Source organism: Hibiscus syriacus, unplaced genomic scaffold, assembly GCF_006381635.1.
Source record: "Hibiscus syriacus cultivar Baekdansim isolate YM2019G1 unplaced genomic scaffold, ASM638163v2 tig00012476_pilon, whole genome shotgun sequence".
Lineage (NCBI taxonomy): Eukaryota > Viridiplantae > Streptophyta > Magnoliopsida > Malvales > Malvaceae > Hibiscus > Hibiscus syriacus.
In genome coordinates this window covers 119,554-144,891 of record NW_024062279.1, presented here as the reverse complement: position 1 = coordinate 144,891, position 25,338 = coordinate 119,554, and the positions used below count along the sequence as shown (strand labels likewise).

General features: G+C 31.7%; 2 protein-coding genes, 1 long non-coding RNA gene and 1 pseudogene across 3 annotated transcripts; 2 read left to right on the top strand and 2 right to left on the bottom strand.

Moving 5' to 3' along the window:
* Positions 1 to 1,163: 1,163 nt before the first annotated feature.
* LOC120205443 lies at positions 1,164 to 13,268 on the bottom strand. The gene is made up of 3 exons (XR_005524029.1): positions 13,257 to 13,268; positions 12,923 to 12,924; positions 1,164 to 1,315 (listed from the first exon to the last, which is right to left on the bottom strand). It is a non-coding gene; the product is annotated as an uncharacterized LOC120205443 (long non-coding RNA).
* LOC120205442 lies at positions 1,420 to 10,268 on the top strand (annotated as a pseudogene).
* Positions 13,269 to 13,763: 495 nt separating the features above from the next.
* On the top strand, positions 13,764 to 16,162 carry LOC120205428 (E3 ubiquitin-protein ligase MIEL1-like). Its single transcript, XM_039205309.1, has 12 exons — positions 13,764 to 13,950; positions 14,046 to 14,133; positions 14,236 to 14,292; positions 14,399 to 14,431; positions 14,509 to 14,586; positions 14,987 to 15,030; positions 15,125 to 15,165; positions 15,268 to 15,350; positions 15,432 to 15,524; positions 15,625 to 15,675; positions 15,750 to 15,791; positions 15,972 to 16,162. Exons 1-12 carry the CDS (start codon positions 13,892 to 13,894, stop codon positions 16,095 to 16,097), a joined length of 795 nt encoding a protein of 264 aa, XP_039061240.1. The 5' UTR covers positions 13,764 to 13,891; the 3' UTR covers positions 16,098 to 16,162.
* A 2,906-nt stretch (positions 16,163 to 19,068) lies between these two features.
* Positions 19,069 to 21,254, bottom strand: LOC120205427 (CASP-like protein 1E1; the record flags this gene model as incomplete). The annotated part of the gene is made up of 2 exons (XM_039205308.1): positions 19,069 to 19,473; positions 21,103 to 21,254. Coding segments are annotated over 2 exons (501 nt in total), but the record flags the coding sequence as incomplete, so codon positions are not given.
* Between the last annotated feature and the right edge of the window lie 4,084 nt (positions 21,255 to 25,338).

The following is a 25,338-nucleotide window of genomic DNA, read 5'->3' as shown; positions in this document are numbered from 1 at the left end:
AACAATATTACAACCCATCATTATAAATTACTTATACAAGAGTTTTATTTCATACAATATAACAACTCCTCCTTCAGCACTCAGCAGTAACATGCTATAACCTGCCATTAAAGGGGAAATAAAAAGGATGAGTGAATTTTACTTCCAATAAAACTAACACTCACAGCTTACCTTCACTTATTGCAAAATAAAAAAAGATAAATTATATATCCAGATAATGTCATATTATCATTGAAAAAATATTAAAAAAATTCACATTAACAGTTCTGTAATATTTTTAATTGTGGGTGATCAAAATGAAACCAAAATGTAACATTAGTGATGATTTTGAAAAATATAATAATTAAGTGACCAAAATAGAATCAAAGTGATAGTTGGGTCACAAAATATGTAGTTTACCCAAAAATCTTCATATATATATATATATATATATTAAAATTTCGACATGACAATTTAAATTTTCTGATTTTATCTTTGTGTATATTGAATACTATACTACACGCATATATATAATACATATGTATATGAAGCTGATATTTCCAAAAATTTCTACAAAAACTGCTTTCAGGTCAAGCCTAGTGCCGATCTTATTTAATAGATATTTTATCTTAGTTCTCTTCGTATCTTCACGAGCTTTCAGGATTTCGAACATAAGAGTGAGTTTAATTTGGGTCTTTGGGTGGCAACACTTTGTTAGGTAATTCTTAGTTTCTCATGTTCTTCTTAAAGGATAAAAAGAGATTTTCAATAGAAAATATATAAATTTTTTGTTATTATTTCCTCCCTTCTTTTGTCCTATTCGTACTTTTAAATTTATTATTCGTTTTTTTTATTATTTGCTACTTTCTTATTACTTTTCTAGAATATTGCTCCTCTGCTATAGAATACTACTATAAAATATAGAGAAAAAAAGATCAATTGAATAAATGAAGTGATTGCATTTAAAAAATAACATAAACTAAGATAAAATAACATATAAGATATAAAAGTAGAAAAATATTATTAATAATTAATAAATAAAGAATAAAAAATTGACTTAATTCTTTTAGTTTTATGAAAACTGGAATTTGTCAGTAATTCTCATCTTTATTTGACTATCAAAAGATCCAAAACATGAGTAATTAAGGTATTGAAATTAAATAAAACAATTGAAAAGAATATCATTTTCGTTTCTTTTTCTTCAAGTGTCTTCTCTCTTTTGAATCATTTGAGAGACGTTGACTCCCTCTAAAACGACGTCGCTGAAGCGCAATCGGAGTGGTACAGTCGCCGTGAATAAGCTACGGTACTGTCTTAATTGAAGCTCCGAAATCCGCTGTTTCAAGGTACGTTTCTGATAACATCGCTTTGCTTTGATTTTCTTTTTCCTTTTCATTGTTCATTACATTCGTAATATGATTTTGGTTTGATTTTCAGATAATGGAGCAAAAAACATGGCTAGTTTTGGTGATCTTTACATGTGTAATTGCGTCTTCCTGCGGAAGAGGTACTTTTTATATTCAATTCGTTTAATTTTTTAAATGAGGTTTTCTTGTTATAATTTTAGTGAATTATTCATGATTTATGCAAATAAATGTTGAAATCAGCTCAAGAAATTCTATTTTAATTGATTTTTTTTGTTTTTGCTTTTGAGATGTTAAAACTTTAGTTTATTAAGGACTTTGCTTCCGTCTTCTGCAGAATTGCAGGTCAAACACAATCATAAACTCGCCGTCTACAATCATACTCTTGCGACTATTTTAGTAGAATATGCTTCCGCGGTAAAGTTGTTATTATGCATTTGAGCTTAAAGGTTTAAATATTTTTTAAGGAAATTTTAGTTTCGTGCTGCAGTTGGTTAAATAGTGAGCTAATGAATTCGTTGTATATGTAACTATATGCCATAATTGAATGAAACATGAAGCAAATGAAATGAGGATGAAATTTGGGGTTGGTGTAAATGATCCTGTAACATTTATTCTTAGAGTAGATGGGTCAATGACTTCAATTTTGTTGCCTAAGACGTTTTTGTAAGAGTTGCTGTTTGCTTATATTGCTTTGTATCCTTTATTGTTTTTCGTAACTCGGACAAATGTGGTTCCTGTAGATGTACATCTCGGATTTGACGGAACTTTTTACATGGACGTGTGAACGATGTAATGGTTTGACGAAGGTGTTTGATTTTCTATTGGATTTTCTTTAATCTTCAATGTTTAAGTAGGTTTCCAGTCAAATGGATTGCTCTAATGCTCCTTGATATTGGAACAGGGTTTTGAAGTTATTGAGCTAGTTGTGGATATTGAAAACTGTTTACAGGTGAATCTCTTTGTGTGATTTGGTATTTATTGAAATTATGACCCATTTAGGTGTTGAACTTAAGAGTACTTTTGTTTGTAATTGACAATCAATTGATAGGCATTTGTCGGAGTGGCGAAGGATCTTAACGCCATTGTTATTTCCTTTAGAGGAACGCAGGAAAGCAGGTACTAACATAATTTGCCTTTGTACTTTCAGTTCAACCAATGTTTTCAAAAGAATAAGCACTCGTGGCATCAAAACATAAATGATAAGCAAATTTTGAATCATGCAGAAGCTGATAGTCTTTTTTTCTTTTCTTTTTGAATATGTTTTACTGTTTTCTGGTTGATTGATTTATTTGTCTGTTTGCAGCATACAGAATTGGATTGAAGACTTGTTCTGGAAACAGCTTGATTTAAATTACCCCGGCATGCCTGATGCTATGGTATGCATATCAAATTCCTCCCAATTTTTGAATTTATGCTGGAGTGATTGTAATTAATGTTGTCTATTTTGGCTATTTCAGGTGCACTATGGATTTTATTCTGCTTACCATAACACAACCATACGCCATGGAATTCTGCATGCGGTTAAAGAAGCAAGAGAGTTTTATGGGGACCTTGACATCAGGGTGACAGGTCATTCAATGGGAGGGGCTATGGCTTCCTTTTGTGCACTTGATCTAACGGTAATTTTGAGCCTTTCTTGCTGCAGCTGGAAATATATTATTATTGTTATTCTTTTTTTCATTGTGCTGTAAAGATGAAACCTTATATACTGCAACATGGTTCCTATGATGTGCCATGGCGTTTCCAAATCTTTTTGAGTTACTTTTCCTGTATTAAATTCTGGAAGTTTTGCTGGTTGCTTTGTCAGAGTTGTAGTATGAGAAAATGAATCTTTATCCCCAGGTTAATCATAAAGCCAAGAATGTTCAAGTTATGACATTCGGACAACCTCGTATAGGGAATGCTGCCTTTGCTTCTTATTATGCCAAGCTTGTGCCGAATACTATTAGAGTGACAAATGACCATGATATTGTGCCTCATCTACCACCATACTATCCTTATTTCCCTCAAAAGACGTACCATCACTTCCCTAGAGAGGTAAGTATCTATGATTGTTGAAATTAATTCTCTATGATTCCTGGTATTACTTGGCAATGTAAATGTAAACTTAGGCCTAACAGTTCAATCATTGGATTATTATAGAGAAATTGAACGTTATGCACCTTTCAGTATAGAAACATCTTTTACTATCGAGGAAGCCCGGATTGTTGCCCATATCCATATGTTGTTTTGATTCTCAACTAACAGTAACAATTAATGTCAGTATCATGAAATGTAGCATTTTCCTAATGGTTCAAGAAAGAGACTCCTCGTTAGTTGCAGCATTACATAGAATATAAATTTAAACAATGTCTTTTTTTTTTGAGTCTACACAATTTAACATCCATAAATATAGGGCACAATCGTGTTCTGTTATGCTAGAAAAGGACTTGTATCCGTTGCATGTAAGACTGCAGCCTGATTAAAAGAAGAACGACATGGATAAGTTCATTAATTTAAATCCTTGTTTGTAGGTGTGGTTGTATAACCTTGGATTGGGAAGTATGGTTTATAGAGTTGAGAAGGTCTTGTGATGGTTCCGGTGAAGATCCAACCTGTAGTAGGTAAGCCTATTTCGGTATGTTGATTTTGATTGTGATGGAAATTTATCAATACAATGAACTTCATTTATTACTTTAGATTATACTGCTCCGGATCTTTATTTTTCTAGAAATATCGATACCCAACACATTTTGAATATGTGTATATTTGGATATGGCCTCCAAAAACATGAACTTCAAAAAAATATTGTACATAGCCGCATTGGACCCATACCCGCATTTGATAATCACACTCAAGTTCAAGTAGCATAGGCTTAAGCAATTTTGCCTTTTGTCAATTTTATGATCTTTTGGTTTATGAAAATGTAAGATGAAGCGTCTCTTAGCCATTTGTTGTTGTCATGGTTGGAGAGGGAAGACGAAAAGGAGAAGATGGAAGACGAGAGATGAGTATCGAAGAAGAAGTGGGAGAATTGGGGGAAATGAATAATCAAGAGTTAGGGATTAAGATTGAGTTGAGAGGTGATTACCTGAGGGCAGAGCACGTGAAGAGCATGGGGGGAATTAAAACAATTACCCAGCAGATTTAGAATGATGGTCCAGTAGATACAGGTGGAGCACAGGAAGCCCAGTAGAATCCCAATTCCTGTTATGATAACAGAATTGGTTAGACGTCCAGCTGGCATAACAGATTCAATGAGTGTATGTAAATAATTGGCAATGTAAACAGAAAATGGTTAAGAAAAGAATGAATGAACTTCCTTCTCTCTGAAATCTCTCCTATTCTCTCCTATTTTTCTCGAAATTCTTCTCTATTTCTCTTCAATCTATAACAAATTGGTAATCAGAGTTAAAATTCTGGTAAATTTTTTTTTTGAGGCATGACAAAGAAGAATCAATCTATGGCAGAAACGGATTTAGCTGGGATTCAGAAACAAATTGAAAACCTTCATGCCTTGGTGAAACAAGGTCAGAATGAGACTAATCCACCTAAATGGTGGGAGACTCAGGAAACAAGGATTACTGCACTGGAGGCTAGGATGACCACAAATCACAGCTATGTGGAAGATATATTGAGGATACTGGCAGGCAGAACTGGAGACCAAGAGCAGTCTGTGGGTGAGTAGGTACAGTCTCCTGATACTTCTCAAAATAGGGAAAAGACTCCTGTTATGGTGACTGTGGTGAATGACAAATCTAGGTTTACTTATAAAATGGATGAACCTGGGATATTAAAGACTAAACCTGATGCTTGTCTAGCCATTAAGAATAGTTCTAGGTCTGAGAATCAAATGGGTGAAAACAATGACTCTAGACATATTATTTTGGGACTAGAAACTGAAAAAAGGGGCCAGGGGGTTCATTTAGTTCTGGAATTATGTGGAATAGACCTAAAATAGAACTTCCTTTCTTTGAAGGGGTTAATCCGAGAGGGTGGGTTCAGAAGTGCCTGAAATACTTTTATATTTGTGGGGTTCCTGTTGAGCAGAGAGTGGAATTAACTACAATGTATTTAACAGGCAAAGCAGAAGTTTGGTTTGATGGTTACATTATGCAGAAGCATCATGTTACATGGCATGAATTTGAGGCAGACCTATGTCATAGGTTCTGTGATAAGGCCTTTACTGATATAGTGGAGGAATTTACAAAGCTGGTACATAAAGGGTCTGTGGAGGAGTATCAGGACAGATTTGAAGAACTACAGCCTCATATGCTTTTGCAAAATCCTACACTAGGTGAAGAATTCTTTGTCTCTCTGTTTATTAGTGGACTAAGAGATGATATTAAACATAGAGTCAAGGCTCTAGACCCTAAAACATTATCTAAAGCATACAGGCAAATTAAACTGTATGAATTATCTGTTGAATTTGAAAGTAAGAGAATGAGGCCAGCTTTTAGAAACCCACCCTACCCAAATTCCCTACCTGTTTCTAAACCAACTCAGTTACCATTTCCACCAAAGAGTTCATCTAATTTGCCACCAAAACAAAATTTAATAGAGTACATAAGACAAAATAATATGTGCTTTAAGTGTGACGAGAAATTTGTTCCAGGCCATCAATGTAAAACAAAACAATTGAATATGATGCTTGAAGAGGAGACTATTCTACCTTTGGATACTCAACCTACTGATTCAGAACAGCCAGTTATACAGGAGGAAGAGAGCTTAGAAATATCTATGAATGCTATCACTGGATGTATTGGTCATAATACACTAAGAATTCAAGGCAGTATCCAAGGTAAACCATTGAATATTTTAATCGACAGTGGTAGTACCCACAGTTTTTTAACACCACAGTGGGCTGAGGCTGGTTTACAGGTGAATACACCTTATCCTTTGGCTATTACAGTGGCTAATGGTCAACATCTCTATAGTTCAACAAGGTGTAATGCAGTGGAATGGCAAATGCAAGGACACTCTTTTGTTCATGATTTCATACTGTTACAATTGGGGGGGAGTGATATGGTTTTGGGAGTAGATTGGATGAAATTATTCAGTCCAATCTTGATGGACTTCAACAAAATGACTCTCAGTATTGTTCACCAAGATGGACAAATTGTTATACATGGTCAACAACCATCTCAAAGTTTGCAGCAAATTTCAGGAGCTTCTTTATTAAAAATGACAGCTTCAGATTCTGTTATTTTGGGACATGTTGTATTGTTATCTATGACAGAATCCTCTAAACCTATTCCTGTAGCTATTCAGTCTCCTAGAAAATTACAAGGCTATTTTTGAGGAGCCACGAGGTCTTCCACCAGTAAGAAATCATGACCATGGAATTCCTCTTAAACCTGATTCAATTCCTGTCAATCTCAGGCCTTACAGATTTCCACTTAACCAGAAGGCTGAGGTGGAAAGACAGATTGCTACTATGTTATCTTCTTCTATTATTCAGCCTAGTAGGAGTCCATTTGCCTCTCCACGCCTCTTAATTAAAAAAAAAGATGGATCTTGGAGGTTTTGTGTGGATTACAGACAACTAAACAACATGACTATTAAAGATAAGTTCCCTATTCCTGTTGTGGAGGACTTATTAGATGAATTATATGGTGCTGTTTACTTTTCAAAGATTGACCTCCGATCCGGGTATTGGCAAATCAGAATTAAGGATGCAGATATTTATAAAAATGCATTCAGAACTCATCAGGGCCACTATGAATTTAAGGTGATGCCTTTTGGCCTTACTAATGCTCCAGCCACTTTTCAGGCATTAATGAATGAATTATTTACTTCATTCCTTAGAAAATTTGTGTTAGTGTTTTTTGATGATATTTTAGTCTACAGCAGTTCTATGGCATCTCATATTGATCATTTACAACAAGTTTTGGAGGTGTTACAAGCTAATCAATTGTTTGCAAAGTTCTTTAAATGTTTTTTTGGACAGACCCAAGTGAAATACTTGGGACATATTATTTCAGCATCAAGGGTTGCTACTGACCCTAGTAAGGTGGAAGCAAAGAAGAATTGGCCTCTTCCTAAATCTTTGAAGTCTTTGAGGGGATTTTTGGGATTAACAGGTTATTATAGAAGATTTATTAAAGATTATGGTGCTATAAGCAGGCCACTGACACAAATGCTTAAAGCAGATAATTTTAAGTGGACTACTGCAGCTTTGACTGCTTTTGAAGATCTTAAAAGGGCCATGTCCACTGCTCCTGTTTTAGCTCTTCCAGATTTTACTCAGAAATTCTACTTGGAGACTGATGCAAGCTCAGGAGGTATAGGTGCTGTTTTATCTCAAAATGGCAGACCTATTGCATTTTTGAGTAAGGCCCTTAGTCCTAGAAATTCTACTCTCTCTATTTATGAAAGAGAGTATTTAGCTATTCTATTAGCAATATCTAAATGGAGACATTACTTAGAGGGTAATCCTTTTGTCATTAAGACTGACCATGAACCTCTAAAGTATCTTTTGGAACAGAAGTTGACCACTACAATTCAAAAGAGAGGCTTGACCAAGCTTTTGGGTTTGGATTATACTATCCAATACAGAAAAGAGAAATCAAATGTGGTGGCAGATGCATTATCTAGACAATGGGAGGATCAAGGACAGTGTTTGGCTATGGGCACAACTCTAATTATTCCTAGCTGGGTGCAAGAGGTGGAGGCTAGTTATAAGGAAGATTTATTGGCTACTGATTGGATCACCAAATTGGTTGTTCATTCTACTGTTGATACTAAGTGGAGGTATTCAAAGGGAATCCTTAGATATAAGGATAGAGTTTATATTGGAGAGGTTGGATCTCTTAGACTACAGATTCTTCAGACATTACATGACTCACCTCATGGGGGTCATTCTGGAAGTCAAGCAACTTATCAGAGAGTTAGATCTTACTTTTATTGGCCTAGACTTAAAGCTATGGTGGTCAATTATGTTAAACTTTGTGCAGTATGTCAACAAACTAAGGTGGAACATGTTGCTAAACCAGGACTGCTACAACCATTACCTATTCCTCAGCAAGCTTGGGAAGTTATAACTATGGATTTTGTTGAGGGCTTGCCTACATCTTTAAGGAAGAATTGTATTTTAGTGGTGGTTGACAAGTTTACTAAATATAGTCATTTTTTAGCACTATCACACCCTTACTCAGCAGCTGAAGTGGCTAAATTGTATTTGGATCACATATATAAGCTTCATCGCCAGCCTAAAATGGCCATTTCAGACAGAGACAAGACCTTTGCTAGCCTCTTTTGGAGAGAACTGATGAAGCTTTTAGGGACTAAGACCCTATTTAGCACTGCTTACCATCCTGAAACGGATGGACAAACAGAGAGGGTGAACCAGTGCTTAGAACAGTACCTAAGAGGGCTTTGTTTTTACCAACCAAAGCAATGGGCTAAATGGTTGCCACATGCTGAGTGGTGGTACAATTCTACCTACCATACTGCCTTAAAACTAACACCTTTTCAGGCTCTCTATGGATATAAGCCTCCTACAATGGTTTGGTATACAGACACTCAAGTGCATGCAGTGGCAGAATTAATGCGAAGCAGGGAAGACATTAAACAATTGGTGAAATTTCAATTACAATAGGCCAGTAATAGAATGAAGCAGAAAGCTGATAAAAACAGATCAGAAAGAGTATTTCAGATTGGGGATTTTGTATACCTGAAACTGCAACCATATCGACAGACTTCCATCGCCCTAAGGAAAAAACTTGAAATTAGCAGCAAGGTTTTATGGGCCTTATAAGATTATTGAAAAAATTGGGGAAGTAGCCTATAAACTAGACTTACCAGATTCCTCGCGGTTGCACCCAGTCTTTCATGTCAGTTTATTGAAGAAGCATGTTGGGCCTGAAGCAACAACTTCCACAGATCCTCCTACGATTGATGATGAAGGTCAGTTTCGAGTAGAACCCAGCAAAATATTAGGCAGAAGGATTGTTAATCGAAACAATAAACCAATTACACAATTACTGGTTCGATGGACTAACCTGGACGAGATGCACGACACCTGGGAAGATTACTCAGTGCTGCGAGGGCAGTTTCCGTCGTTTGATCCTTGGGGACAAGGATCGTCTGATGGGGCGGGTATTGTCATGGTTGGAGAGGGAAGACGAGAAGGAGAAGATGGAAGACGAGAGATGAGTATCGAAGAAGAAGTGGGAGAATTGGGGGAAATGAATAATCAAGGGTTAGGGATTAAGATTGAGTTGAGAGGTGATTACCTGAGGGCAGAGCACGTGAAGAGCAGGGGGGGGAATTAAAACAATTACCCAGCAGATTTAGAATGATGGTCCAGCAGATACAGGTGGAGCACAGGAAGCCCAACAGAAGCCCAATTCCTGTTATGATAACAGAATTGGTTAGACGTCCAGCTGGCATAACAGATTCAATGAGTGTATGTAAATAATTGGCAATGTAAACAAAAAATGGTTAAGAAAAGAATGAATGAACTTCCTTCTCTCTAAAATCTCTCCTATTCTCTCCTATTTTTCTCGAAATTCTTCTCTATTTCTCTTCAATCTATAACAGTCGTTTCCTCTTTTGCTAACCGAGAACTTAGCACGACTAAATAGAGTTATTATTGCAGGTCAGTAACAGGTAACAGCATCATTGACCATTTGAGTTATTATGGTGTCGATTTAATGTGCCGAGAATGGAGTTCATGCAGAATTGTGATGGATCCTCGGGTTTCAGAGTATGGCAAAACAGATCTCAAAGGAAATTTTATTTGTCCAGAACTCCCACCACGGGTGTTTTGAAAACGAACACTCGGTCAAATGAGGGGGAAGTTAAAGCTAGTGCATAGTTTTTCTAGTTTAAAGTTTCTCCTGGACAATGACTGGCCTGGTACCGTGGTTCATCGGATTACGCTTCCGGTAATAACTACGTTATCATTCTTCCATTCAAGCCATGTAAAAGCCATTGAAAACGAACATAATTTAGGTTCCGATAAAATTGGAACGATACAGATTTAGGAATGAATTTATGTAAATATCTACCAAAAGTGTCTATAATGTCTATATATTAAGCCAATGGCCAGTTCCTGTGATTAATTATTTATCCTGCAATAAAGTAACTTGGTTAAGCTTTGAGTTCAGTCCGAAATCCGAATCTATTTTACTTATTTCTTAGTCTTCGCGAGCATTCGGGGAGTAAAGATTTTCAGTATGAAAGAGGAGGTGGCTGAGAATAAAAAGAGAGTTGTTAATTCTTATTGGGAGTCGTATATCAAGTTTGTTGAATGTCTATAACTATTGGTTGGTTTAATGTGATGAAGTGTTAGATCTTTTAAATAATGTTATAAATTTGAATTTTGACGTTGTAGAAAATCATTTTTAATGTATTATTTTGGGATGGTCAAACTACTTGATCTTTACGTGTTCGATCCGATCTTATAAGGTATGACTTTTATTTTGAAATTTAAGTTTTGGGCAGGCTGGGTATTAGTGTTAAAATTTCTAACCTATTATAATTATCTTGTATATATTTAAAAATAATTAATATGATGTATTTATATATATTATCTTTTTATTTTGTAAAAAAAATTGAATTGTGTTGAGTTTTTACTCTAAAATTTAGGGTTAGTGGAATATTACTAAACGTCGGGATTGGGCAGGAGTTTTTAATTTTCGGGTTGAGTGGGATAAAAAAAGAGTTTACTGACTCATTTTATCCTTTTGAGATTTTAGATTCGAGTATCGTGTATGTAAGATTATATATATTTATTATTAAATGATCATTTTTAAATAAATTTTATCTTATATTTATTTTATATTTATAATAAAAAAATATTTTACATTTTTTAAAATAAATTTAAATTTTATTAGGAGGGATGGTATTTATGAATTATAAAATAGATACAATAATCAAAAGCATCGGTGAAAAGTTAGTGTCTCACTCACTCGTGCAACCCCTGAGCTAAGCAGATCTGACGAACAAAAAACAAAAGAATATTAAGAGAAGTGAAAGTTAGTTTTTGTATGCATCTGAATTTCTCAAACATCCAATTCACTTGGCACTGCAAAACTATGCACACATTTCTATAACTTAGCCTTTTGCCTTTTCTTCTTTGGAATTGTGTACAAGAAAGGAACTCTTCATACAGACACTTTCAAACTGAATTAAATAGATTAAGGTATTATATTAAAAAGAAGGGTAGATTACATTCAACGTCACTTTATTATATAGATTTAATAATAAATATATTAATTTTCTTCTAAATTTATAAATGAATTGTTTAATTTAAATATTGTTAGAAATAAATTATTTTGTTGTAAAAGTTAAAATGAAAGTCTAATGTGGTATAATAATATTTATATTCATTAGAATTTGTATATACTATTAATTATCTTAATTAAAAATAATTTAATAAATTTATTTTTTTATATTTGAAATTTTTATTAATTCTTTTTTTTTTTTGAGACTGTCAAAGAAAAACATCTTATCGGATCGAAATAATAGTTAAATAAATTATTGTTAAACTATTCTTATAACACAAAAATAATATAATATATCTAGAAGAACAAATAATCTAAGCAAGGACAAAAATGATAAAAAAAATTAACAATGAAAAGATACATTTATTAAATTACATCAAATGAAAATTAAATTGATAAAATATATAAATTTTAAAGACTAAACTTATTATTATTATATTATGTCATACATTATTCTCTTTCAACATTTAATAATTAATAATATATTTATATCAATATTTTAATTAAATAATCTATTATAAATTTTAGAAGAAAAATGATCTATTTGTAAATATAAAAACATAATTTTTAATTTTGTTATTTAATTCACCGTAACTTATTAAATAATATTAAAATTAACATATTTTCTAATTATTTTCTTAAGATAATTTAATGATAATTTAACCTGTCATTATAAGTCCATCATAAATCTCAATCAAATGATAAAAAGATAAAGTGAATTTATAAAATTGACATTTCTTAAGATAAGACTTCACCGGAAATTTTAAAATGTAATTTGTTAATATAATATTAAAAATAATAAAAATCGATTACAATCATAAATTTTATAAAAAAAAGTATAAACAAATTTATATTTTCAATTAAAAATAGTTCTAAATTAATCTTAAATTAAATCAGCCTACAGAAAAATTAGCCAGACACCCACATTTTCAATCTTCAAGTTGGAAGTTTGGGAACAGTATTGGGAATCATGTGCCCATCACGTGTTTGTTAAAATGACTACAAAAAGAATATTTACAGTCTGAAACGTGATTCGCTGACATTGCGGCGCCTGATCTAGTTTATCTCAAAGTCATCACATCTTCATCACACCTATAAGATATTAATAAATAATTAGGGTAAATTTACAATACGTTCCCAATTTATGTTCTATATTTGAAACTGGTCTCTGGATTTCAAAGTATTATAATTTAATCTTCTAACTATTGACGTCGTATCAATTAAGTCCTTTCGTCATTTGTCGGTTAAAATATATTATATATCATATTTAAAATACGTAAATCAAATTTTAAATATATATACATTTATCACCACGTGAATAAAATGAGTTCAACTATTTAAAAAAGACATAGTGATAAAATTAACTCCTTTTTATTATGGGATCATATACAATTTTTTAATTTTTTGTCAAATTAATCTTGCTTGATTAAAACTGTTAGTTAATTAACGGTCAAGACATGTTAATGACACAACATTTTACATGTGCTTATTTAATTATACTCATGCCATATAATTATTTTGAGTGACATGACATTTATCGTGTCATAATTTAGATGACATGACATTATTTTTAATGATGTGTTACATGTCACATCATTATTTTAGAAAAATTAATTTGATAACATAACACATATCATGTCATCACTATAGTGATGTGGTACTTGTCATATTAATAATTAAATATATGTGAAAATATCACGTTCACAAAATATATTTACTGTTAGTCAACTAATAATTTACATCAAATAAAACCTATTTTGACAACAAAATAAAATTTTAAGAGTTAAAAATACTTTAAAATATAATATACATCAAAATAATTATTTATGCAAAAGTTAAAAGAGATTAATTTTGTTATTTTTCCTTAAAAAAAGATAACATCAGTAATTTTTTCAATACACCAACTCTAAAGCATCTATATAATATTAAGCATATTTAAAATCTAATCATATATTTTAAATAAGTCTCAGCTCACGTCTCATCTAAATTAACACTTAATACATCAAGTCAATATAATAAATACTCTGAATTAGAATAATAAATAAATAAATAAATACTCTGAATTATAATAAATTTATCTATTAAATTCATCCCGCCATCCCCTTATCCTATCTCCTCCTCCCAATAAATCATTCTCAGTTTAATATTGGCGATAATTAAGAGAAAAATATTATATAAATGAGAGGTCTTTTCATGAAGGTGGAGGGACCAGAGCTTCATTCATCTTCTTTGGAAGATTACGACAAGACAAACCCCCAAAACTAACCCCATCTTCCCATATCAGGAATCTCCCTTATCTCTTTCTGGGATTTGTTTTTCCCCCACCCAACACTCATGGAGATGGAAGCCTCTTCACCCAATGAACGCCTTACTTTTGGGAAGATGGGATATGGGTATGTATCTCTTCTTTCATCTTCTTCCTCTGCTTTTTTTCTTTTTGGATTCATTTCCACCCATGATTTCTAGGTTTTTGTTCTGGATTTCTTAGATGCCAACATTATAGAAGGAGATGCGAGATTCGAGCTCCATGTTGCAACGAGGTTTTCCCCTGTCGCCATTGTCATAACGAAGCTGTGGTATTTCTCTCTCTCTCTCTCTCTCTCTCTCTCTCTTGGATTCCCCTGTTTTTTTAATCTTCTGTTTTAAGCTGGTTTTCAGTTTACTTATCTGTTCTTCAGAACCTGTTGAGTAACCCTTTTGATAGGCACGAGCTTGTTCGACAAGATGTTAAGCAAGTACGCCATTGAAAATCCGAGCTTTTCAACTTAATTTTTCTCTCTCCTTTTTGTATTATTTATGTTGCTGATATGTCTTTGTCCTTTCTAATTTGTTTCTTTTAAGGTTATTTGCTCGGTCTGTGACACAGAGCAGCCGGTATGTATGTTTCAGTTTTTATTCTTTCTTTCTTTCTTTCAAGTTCTCAAGTTTGATGTTGGATTATGTTGTTCTAGGTTGCCCAAGCTTGTTCAAATTGCGGCATCAACATGGGAGAATACTTCTGCAAAATTTGCAACTTCTTTGATGATGATGTAAGTTCATATATATATGTAGAAGAAATTATGAAGTAATTAATAGAGTTTAGTTCCTTGATGATGATGTACAAGTGTTCGACACATATCCGGAAATGAGTACATTGATGTAATCCTCTGAAGATTGTCGGATTATGTAAAAATATCCGTCTGACCCTAGCAATCGAGTCTAAGTTCATATATATATATATATGTAGAAGAAATTATGAAGTAGTTGATAGAGTTTAGTTCATTGATGATGATTTATAAGTGTTCGACACATATGCAGACATAAGTACATGAATATAATCATCCGAAGATTGTCCGGATATGTAACAGTATCTGTGTCTGAGACTCGTAATCGAGTCTAACAGATCTCTGCTTTTCCTTGATGTTTATCTTCTGATTGTATGTGATGCAGACTGAGAAAGGGCAGTTTCATTGTCATGATTGTGGGATCTGCAGGTTAGTTTCCAAGTCTTGTGCATATGAAATATTATGCTGTTTTTTATTATTCGAATGCAACTGATGGAACCTAATGGAATGGTTTTGGGAACAGAATTGGTGGTCGAGAGAATTTTTTTCACTGCAAGAAGTGTGGTATGTACTTGAACACATTCTTTTACGAGTTCGAGTAACATGTTATCGAATGCCGGCATGGTTTCGATTTGTGCAATAGCCTTATAATCTGTGATCCCATAGGGTCTTGCTATTCCGTTGCCTTGCGAGGTAATCATACTTGTGTGGAGAACTCAATGCAGCATCACTGCCCCATCTGTTACGAGGTAATATGTCTACCAGTTTTTTTCCATTTGTCATCTCAAATTATTCTCGTCAGCTAATGACACGTTGTTTTGTTTCTCCAGTACCTATTCGATTCGTTGAAGGATACAACTGTGATGAAATGTGGTCACACGATGCATTGCGAATGTTACCATGAGATGATAAAGCGCGACAAGTGAGCGACTACATGTTCTTGTTTTGTCTAAAGCTCGATTCAGATTTAATTGTTCATTGGTTAAAAATCTGAGTTTCATTCCTGATATGCTGATTTGAATTCATTTTCCCCCCTCAGATATGTCCCGAACCTGGAAGAGGATAGATGAAGAGGTAAGATTTCTTCGGGTTTAATGTCATCGAACTGTAAAGCTGAATCATGATCGAATAATCTTGTTCTTTGACAGATCGAAGCGACTCCAATGCCCGAGGATTATCGATATAGGAAGGTCTGCAATTTCAATTCTTTTTCATGTCTAAATAACCTCTAGTTTTGTGTTCTATTCTCGAATATCGAGTTGATTTGATCATTGAAATGCAGGTTTGGATCCTATGCAATGACTGCAACGACACCACCGAAGTTTACTTCCACACTCGAATATCGAGTTGATTTGATCATTGAAATGCAGGTTTGGATCCTATGCAATGACTGCAACGACACCACCGAAGTTTACTTCCACATAATCGGACAGAAATGCAGTCACTGTCAATCATATAACACCCGAACAATCGCCCCGCCAGAACTCCCTCAGTGAGGATATCGTGATCGAAGAACCTAAGCCAATGAGCTCGTGGTGTCGAAAGGTTTAGTTGTTAACCATTAGAACGGAAGACAAATTCTTCGATTTTGCGTTTCGTGTTTCGATCATCTCGATCTGTCGTTACCATTGGATTGATTATGATTCACTGTATTATGATTCAAAATGACTGCCATTTTTATGTATTTTGTTATAAACATTTCTCAGTTTATTCGTTCTCCATCTTGGAGTTAAATTGAAACATCAAAGGGTTCTTAAACGCTATAAGGTAGTAATATTAGCATTTAAAATATTATATATATATATTTTTAAAATTTTGTTATGTTTATAATTTTTTATATAAAATATTATATATTATATATTTTAAAAATATTATATAATTTTCTTTTTATATTTGACATGTTTATATCTATTATTTTATGGATAAATAAATTTATTTATAATGTGTAAAATTTATTATTTTTATACAAAAGTATAGCTATGTAAAAATATATTCCATTCTTTTAGAAGGTTATAAGTTTAATTTTTAGATTGTTAAAATTTAATAGAATTAATGATATGCTAATAATGAGATTAAAATAAAAAATAATATTGATAACTTAAGGATTGATTTAAAACGATCTAAAGTTTAGGGTTAATTTAGAATGTGTTCTAATTTAAAGATTGATATAAAATATTTTAAAAATTATTATTAATTTAGAATGAAATTATAGTTTCAAGAACCCCTGTACAATTATTTTAACTTCATTAGTATATAACTTTTTTTAAGTATAATTAGGGTGTATCCTATTAACAATTACAAATATAAAAGAATTTGATTATAAAACATTGATAATAATTCTTTTATGTATCTTGAAACTATGTAAATTAGTTTTTTTAAATAATTTGTTTCTTGTTAATTTTGAAATTGAATAATTAATTAAAATTTTATTATTTTCCATAATAATAAGGGTAAACTATACAAATGACCACTAATATTTGAGTAAGTTTTCATTTTCTTCACTGAAGTTTTATAAGTAACAGATTGATCACTAATGTTATTGATTTATAACAAATCGGTCACTCGTCATTAACATTCATTCCTACAGTAATGCAATGCTGATGTGGCACGTTAAATTAGATGACTCAACACGTTTGACTCCTCAGATCCAGAATTAGAGCTCAACGACTCCTCTTCTTCCCTTGAAAAAGGCCCAGGAGTATGATTACTTAAAATGGTCTTAAAATAGATATGCAGTGAGCCAATGATGGTTTGGTGGAGAACCTGTCACGTTGCAGTACATCATGCGCTTCAACCCCCCCTTTCTTCTTATTTCTTTTTGGAATTTGGATAGTTCTTCAAGAGATTGATAAATTCTGTTCTTTCTGTAACCTTAACTTAGAGAAATCCATTGGTTTATACATGTTCTATAACGTGTTACAGTTTTGCAACTTTTGTTTAAACATTAAACGTAAGGGCTTTCCAGGTTTAGTACCATTAGCTCCAAATGAGTCATGTAAAGAGAGAGTGAATAAACAAGACCCAACATGATAAAGGGATAAGGTCATAAGTGGGGTAGTCACACTCACCCCTCTACTACTAATACTAACTGCAACTGCCCTCAATCCACAAAGTAGGCAAAATACAAGAAGTCAAGATTGAATTCAACACGAAGAGGCTTCTTCTCATCCGAATCCGAATCACCCTGGATATTAATTAAGGATAGATATTCTCATTTGATTTTCGACTCTTTGGTTCAAAAGACCTACCTTCTTCTTGCTCTGGGGTTTTCGGCTCTATATTTGCTCCTCCATCCAAGGTATTATTTTCATTTTAATCTTTTTTGTTCTTGTCCCATGGATGTTCCCGGGTCGAATTTTTGTTGAGCTTTATAAGATTATTTGTGGCTGCTGAGAGCATTGAAGAGTTGACCGTCCAAGGCACGACACTGATGGAAACGTATTAGAGTAAGTTCACTCTCAACTGGAGTTGGTAAAAAGCAACGGTTAAGGTTGTTAGAACGTTTTCTAATTAATTCAGTCATTTCCTTTATATATAATGGTTTGGTGAGAACATCCGCCACTTCCTCATATGCTGGAATTTCATTCACACACAGCTTCTTGACAGTAACTTGTTCATGAACAGAAAATAAATTCAATTCGGCATGTTTAAATTTCGAGTGCAGAACTGGATTAGATGACACAGTTACCGCACTAGTGTTATCACGCCATAAAACATGTATCCCTTCAGATTTTACACCTAACTCACTCAACAATAATTAAAGCCGGACTACTTCAGTCACAGCACAAGCAACGCTACGATACTCGGCCAATTAATATTCTTTGCACCATAAAACAGGTATCCCTTCAGATTTTACACCATTGTTATTCGAAAAAAAGCTTACAACTTTGATAGTCTTTGCTTGTAATAATATTGGTTTCTCCCTCTTCTCTCATATGTGATATCTTTTCAAGGCCAATTAATCCTTTGTGCTTCTCTTTTTTATCTTGATCATAGGTATTCGGAAGAGAGTCTCTGCATCTTGATTCCATGACCAATAGGCAGGATTCTTCAAATGAGCCTCGGAACACAAAATCTGAAACCTCTAGTTTGTGCATCACTTATAGCTTTTTATAGGATTTTATAATGAATTATCCTCTCTTGTTCTATTTAGTAACCTAGAGGAGGAGGAGGAGTCAAACGGTTTGGTATAAATCGATAACATTAGTGACCAGTTTGTTACTTCTGAAATCTCATTGGGGAGAACGAAAAATTACTCAAATATTAATTACCATTTATATAGTTTACCCTAATAATAACTTTTTATGGTAGCTTTCCTAATAATAAGAAGAGTAAATCTTCTATATTATTTATGATAAAAATTGAGAAGAAGAAAAATCCACCCAAAGTACATCAAAGAAAATCCCAGTAGTAATAATTAATTAAATAACAAATCACAGAACCTCGTCTTTAATTATTCTCCTCACATAATTTTACTTTCTTTACATAATAAAAGCATCAAACAATAATATAATTATTCTTTTTTAATTTCTAGGTGCAAATCTCTTCTGCAAAGACAGAACAACCAAGGAAACCAAAGCAACGAAGGCAAAAGAAGCAACCAAAGACAAAACAATGGAAATGGCGATTCTGTCACAGAAACTGTCGAGAACATTGCAGACTTTGTTCCATTGAAGATGTGAATTCCCTTTGTAGCCGATGATACCGACGACCAAGGCCGCCCCGTTGGCCGAAAACAGCAGCCCAACGACGGTTACGTCGAAGATGATGATGGTTTGGGCAAACCCTATGGCTGCAGTTCTGGTCGCTAACACGATGAGAGTCGAAATTGCTGCATATGCACATGCTGCTATGTTTGCCACCATCAAATACCTACAAAAACATATTCAGCTGTATAAATTCATAGTATTTATTTTATTAATATGAGATGAATACAAGTAATATATGTTCGAAAGACTCTGAATCATTTGACAATGAACACTCACACACTTGTGCAGACATGGTGCTCGAACTCAATACCTCAATGGATAATAACAATCTCTTAACCACTGAGATCGCTTGGTTATTGTCATAAATTTATAAGAATGAGTTGTACTATGGACAATTAAAAAAAATCTTAAAAACTCTGTCAAACCTAACCGATGTTATAATAATTTGATCAAAGTTTAAGGATTGTACATAGACTGAGTTGAACCATGTCGTAATTCGATATAGTTTTTAAAAAGTAGATACTTAAAATATATCATACATCTCACCTAGATACTTAAAGTATTAAATAAATCATTTTTTATCTAAGTACTTAAAGTTTATCATATTTTTCATATAGATACTTAACATATTTTTTTTTAAAACAGATATCCAAAATATCATATTTTCATCTTAATATTACAATTTTTTATTAAAATAATACTTAAAGTATAACTATTTTTTCAATGTAGGTTTCTAGAATTCATACGTGATATTGATTTAAAAAAAATGCTGTAAGTACCTAGATAAAAAATGGTGTGCTTTAGATATCTATTTAAAAATGTATTTTAAATATCTAAATTAAAAATATGATATATTTTAATATTTATTTGAAAAAAAATTAGATACTAAATTAAAAAATGATATGCGTTTTAACTAAAAATCTTTATTGATGATCGTTTCTATATTAAAATCGGTGGAATCGAAAGACATAATTCACTACCAAAAGAATAATATATATCAATGTTAACGCTTCCTATAGCTGGACCATTAGAAAACTCATGAAAATAAGAAATGAAGCCCTTCCAAATTTTACTGTTGAAGTCACAAAAACAAAGAAATTTGGGAAAATATCAGAGTTCATAGAGACGAGTTTCCTGGCATAAATTGATTTGGTTTCCACTTCATATCCCTAAGCTAAGCATAATCTCATAGATGGCTATTTTGGATCGCCTTCCAACTCGAGATAGACTTTTTAGAATGGGAATAGCTTCTGACAGACTAGTGCAATGAGGACCATGAATCCAAAAATAATTTGTTTGTTGACTGTATTTATGCTACTTCTCTCTGGAACTCTATTATGAATCTATCTAGCATGTGAGATACTTATAGAACTTGTGATTGAAGGATTGAATGGACTATTCAAACATGGAAGGGCAAATATCTTCTTTCCATCATTTTGAGGATTGCCTGGACTGCATTTATATATTTCATTTGGGAAGAAAGAAACAGAAGAATTTTCAACAGAGGATCAAGAACAGCAGACCAACTTCTCACGTCCATAAAGGAGCTAGTTCGAATCAAACTCAGTAACATGGATATTAACATACTAGATTATGTTAATTCTAGACTTTGTATTTATTGGGGTATATACTAAATCCCTTTTTCTGTTGTAAATATGTGTTTATACTCCCAATTGGGATGATTATTGTATGCTGAACTTTTACCTGGTTAATAAAATTCTACTTATCCAAAAAAAAAAAACCTTACAAGTTTGTACTATAAATAACAAGGATAATGAAGAAATGAACTTACACAAGGGCAGAGAAATAGTGCCACTTAACTTTCGCAGCACCGTCGACGGGAGGGAAGGCCGGTGTGAACTGAACAGAGACGAACTTTGTCTGCTTATTTACTCCCACAATTATGGCTGCCGCCACTGTTAGAAGCAGTGCCAAAACCCTTAAAATTCACTCACAGATACTCCCCATTTTCTCTCTGTTCCTTCTACACAACACTACTCTGCTTCTTATGTATTGTGTTCAGGGTTTAGGGAGGGAGGAGTAGGCCACACCCTGCTTCTCCCTATTCCTTCCACTTTTCTTCAATTTCTTTCTTTTTTATTTTAAATTTTACTTCTTTCAATTTGTCATTTTAGAATTCAAAATCATAACATTCAAATATCCTATTAAATAATATATATATATATATTTATTCTTATTTATCTCATTATTTATACATATCAAAATAAATTCGTCAAATATATCATTTATCTTTTAAAATTTTATCATTTTTTTCATTTTATATTAGTTGACATGAGGTCAAACTTATCTCCTAAAACAATGTGTTTGGTCAATATAAGATAAAAATAATGGAACAAAGATAGTAGCATTTCTATATAAAAATATAGAAAATTATAATTTACTTTTTTCATTTAGATTCTAATATATATATATATATATATATATATATATATATATTAGTTTGTTTATTATTGTGATCGTAGTTGCCGTTTTAGTTAAATATTGTTTAGGGTAAACTACGATACCACACATATTCTTATATATATATATATTTTATTTTGGTCAATTATTTTTTTAATTTAAGTATGGGGTAGTATATGTTTAAAGATAATTCTTACTCATTTGATATTGAACGCTCACAACCTCAACATTCATGGTGTTCGAACCGAAGACCTCAAAGAACAACAACATTTCTTTCACGACCGAGATCGTGTGGTTCGTGCATTAACAAATATGTTTAGATACTCATTAAAAGTAGTCGGTATACTATTATAATAATAAAATTATATTTCTTTCAAAAATATGTGTATTATGTACTAATTAATAATTTTATTTGATATTTTATATAAAATTAGTGAACATGTTTATTATATTTAATACTTAAAAAATTATTGATTAAATTTGTGAATGTAAGAAACTCGTTAAGTGACCTCAGTGGTTAAAGAGAATGTTGTTTTCTAGAGGTTATAGGTTTAAACAGTTGTCTCTGTGAGTGTGTGTGCATTGTCGTTGACTAAAAAAGATTCTGAATATATATTATCTTATAAATATTCTAGACTATTAAAAAAATATCTGAGTGTAGGACGTAAATCTGTTTTTAAAAATATATAGAAATTATAATTGATAAAGTAAGTTTTAACGACATTTATGTACTTAAAAATTTGACATATAGATCATTAAATGGTAGAAAATACAGTTAAGAATCATCATTTTTTTTGTATTTTTACCTAACACTATAGCTTAATGCCCCCATAAAGCTGAGGTTTCCTTTTTATTTATAATTTATTCAACTAATAATAAAAAATATTTTTAAATTAAGTTGAACCAAAACAATTATATAGTAATATTTTAATTTATATATTAAATTTAGGAAAATTTATTAAGTTCAGGTATGACTTTTAAATTAATTATTGAGTTAATATACATATTAATAATTTTAAACATGCCATTTTAATTTATTTTAGAATCTCGATCAAATTAGGTATAAATACTAAAATCAAATATCAAAAGTTGACAAAAAGCATGTAGTGTGCTCACGTTTAAAGAAAATATACCAAATTTCAATTTTTATTACTAACTCGTGTATTTAAATTATTAATTTTTTTAATTAGTACAAGGTGAATTACATATTTTGTCACGCAATTATTATTAAATTTATGTTTTTGTTATATTTTGGTCAATCTTCGTTAAAAAATAATGATAATATTAATGTGTCATCATAAGATAATATCACATTATCATTTATTTTTTTTAAAAAAAATGTCATGTCATAACGACGAGTGACCAAAATTGAACAAAAATGTAAATTTATATATAATTTTGAGAAAAAATAGTTGGATGATCAAAACACAACTACGTGAATAGTTGAGTGATTAAATATGTAATTTATCCTATTATAATATTATGTTGAATTAGGTCATGAGTTTTCACCTTAAACCTAAACTCGACTTTATCTCTTCGAAAAATTAATCCAACACAATAAGAACTAAAATTTCTAAAAGAAAAATTTGATTTAATCCGATCAAATCAAATACAAAACCACTAAATTCGGATCGAATACCTATCCTACTTGTAAAATAGAATTATAGTAAACGTGTTATCATGAAAAAAAGTAGGTGCGTAGGTATACAAGTGCTGGTTGTTTTAGCAAACACGAAATTTTAAACTTATTACATTTAGTTTGGTTTGACGTGGTGCCGTATCAATGGCAATATAAATAAATATATAAAATTAAATTAATTTTAACTATATTAAAAAATATATACAAATTTAATAATTCAATTATTGAATTTAACAATGCGAATACATTCATTGAATGCGTGAGTTTTTGAAATCGATACTATTTAATACATGTTTAAGGGAGTTATTTGCACAAGTTTAGGGTGCCGTACTTGAGTTAATCTAGTATAATTATTTTCTTATTTTAATGTTATTTTTGCTTATTTGGTATAATTTTATTATTATTATTGATTTATTTCAAGGATATGTAGAGATGAGTGAAGGGTATTGAGGACGTTCGCACCCTTAAAAATTTCAAACTTCGATGTTTAAAGGAGTTATTTGCATCTCTTGTACTGTTATTATTTTCTTATATCACATATTTGCTTCTCCTTTATTTTTTTAGTTTTTAATAATTGTCTTTATGACATATTTTTCTGTCTTTTGACACGTTTACGATATTTTTTTCATTTTTTGGTTGTTCTTTTTGTTTATATTTTTTCCAGGATTGGATTTAACGTCGCATTGACTAGTCAATATGATATTTATTTATTATCCTGCTGATATTTTCTGCTTTAGACCTTTAGATTGGATTCTGATACGCGATTTGTGTTCGTGAATAGTTTTATCTCGTTGTTTGGCTTTGTTTTGTGGTTTGAAAATGGTCCTTCAATAGTTTATCTTATTTTGTAGATAGTTTTATCTTTTGTTTAACCTTTATTAGCTCTTTAAGTTTCTCATTTTCAATTAATTTCTAAATCTTTAAATATATTATTCTCAAACTATGATTCTTATTCTAAATTAATCCTCAAACTTTAAAAAAAATCTAATTTCATCCCTAAACTATGATCTTTATTTTAAATTAATCCCCAAACATTTAAATGTTTTAATTTCATCCTAAACTATCAGTATATGCTAATCACGTCCCTTGTTAATAAAATTGTTAAGTTGCTAAAGAAAGAGTTTGGAAGAATATTTCAGGCATAATCATTAGTTACAAACTACATCTAACATTTATATATAGATGCTAGAGTAATTGCTCTAGTAAATAAAAACCAAAGAACAACTTACTGGAACTATATTTACAGAACAATTATTATTCTCAACAAAAATCGTTAGGCCAAGCTATATTATCATGTATTTGAAAAAAAAATTAGGTTAAACTATGAAACTAATTAAATATTTTGATGAATTTGAGATGAAATTGGAAGATTCAAAAGTTTATGGATCAATTTAGAATGAGAATCATAGTTTGGGGATAAAATTAGATTTTTTAAAAGTTTGAGGATTAGTTTAGAATAGGATTCATAATTTGAGGATAAAATCAAAACATTTAAACGTTCAAGGACTAATTTAAATTTAAAATAAAAATTATAATTGGATTTTTTTTGACAAATTCTAAATCAACTGTTTACTCAAAATTTGAAGATACATAATACAATTAACTCATTCATTTTAATATAGTCTGTTGAATGTATTGCGGCACAAATCAATCATGATGACGTGTTTTCCATGAAAGTAGTAGTAGTAAGCAACATTTACCAACACTGATTTTATAATTATTATGAATGGCAGAACGATCCGAACCCGACGGAGAAATTCGAAATTTAGCTAAGTTCGAGTCGGATTTAAATAATATCGGGTCGAATCGGATATCGGTGTAAAATTCGGGAATTTTTTCGGGTTCGGGGCAAGGTATCCCTGTCCCGCCCCGATTATATATATATATATATATATATATTTTATATATTTTATATTAATTATATATAATACAAACAAAACATTTAACCTAGGTTGTTGAATGAGATTC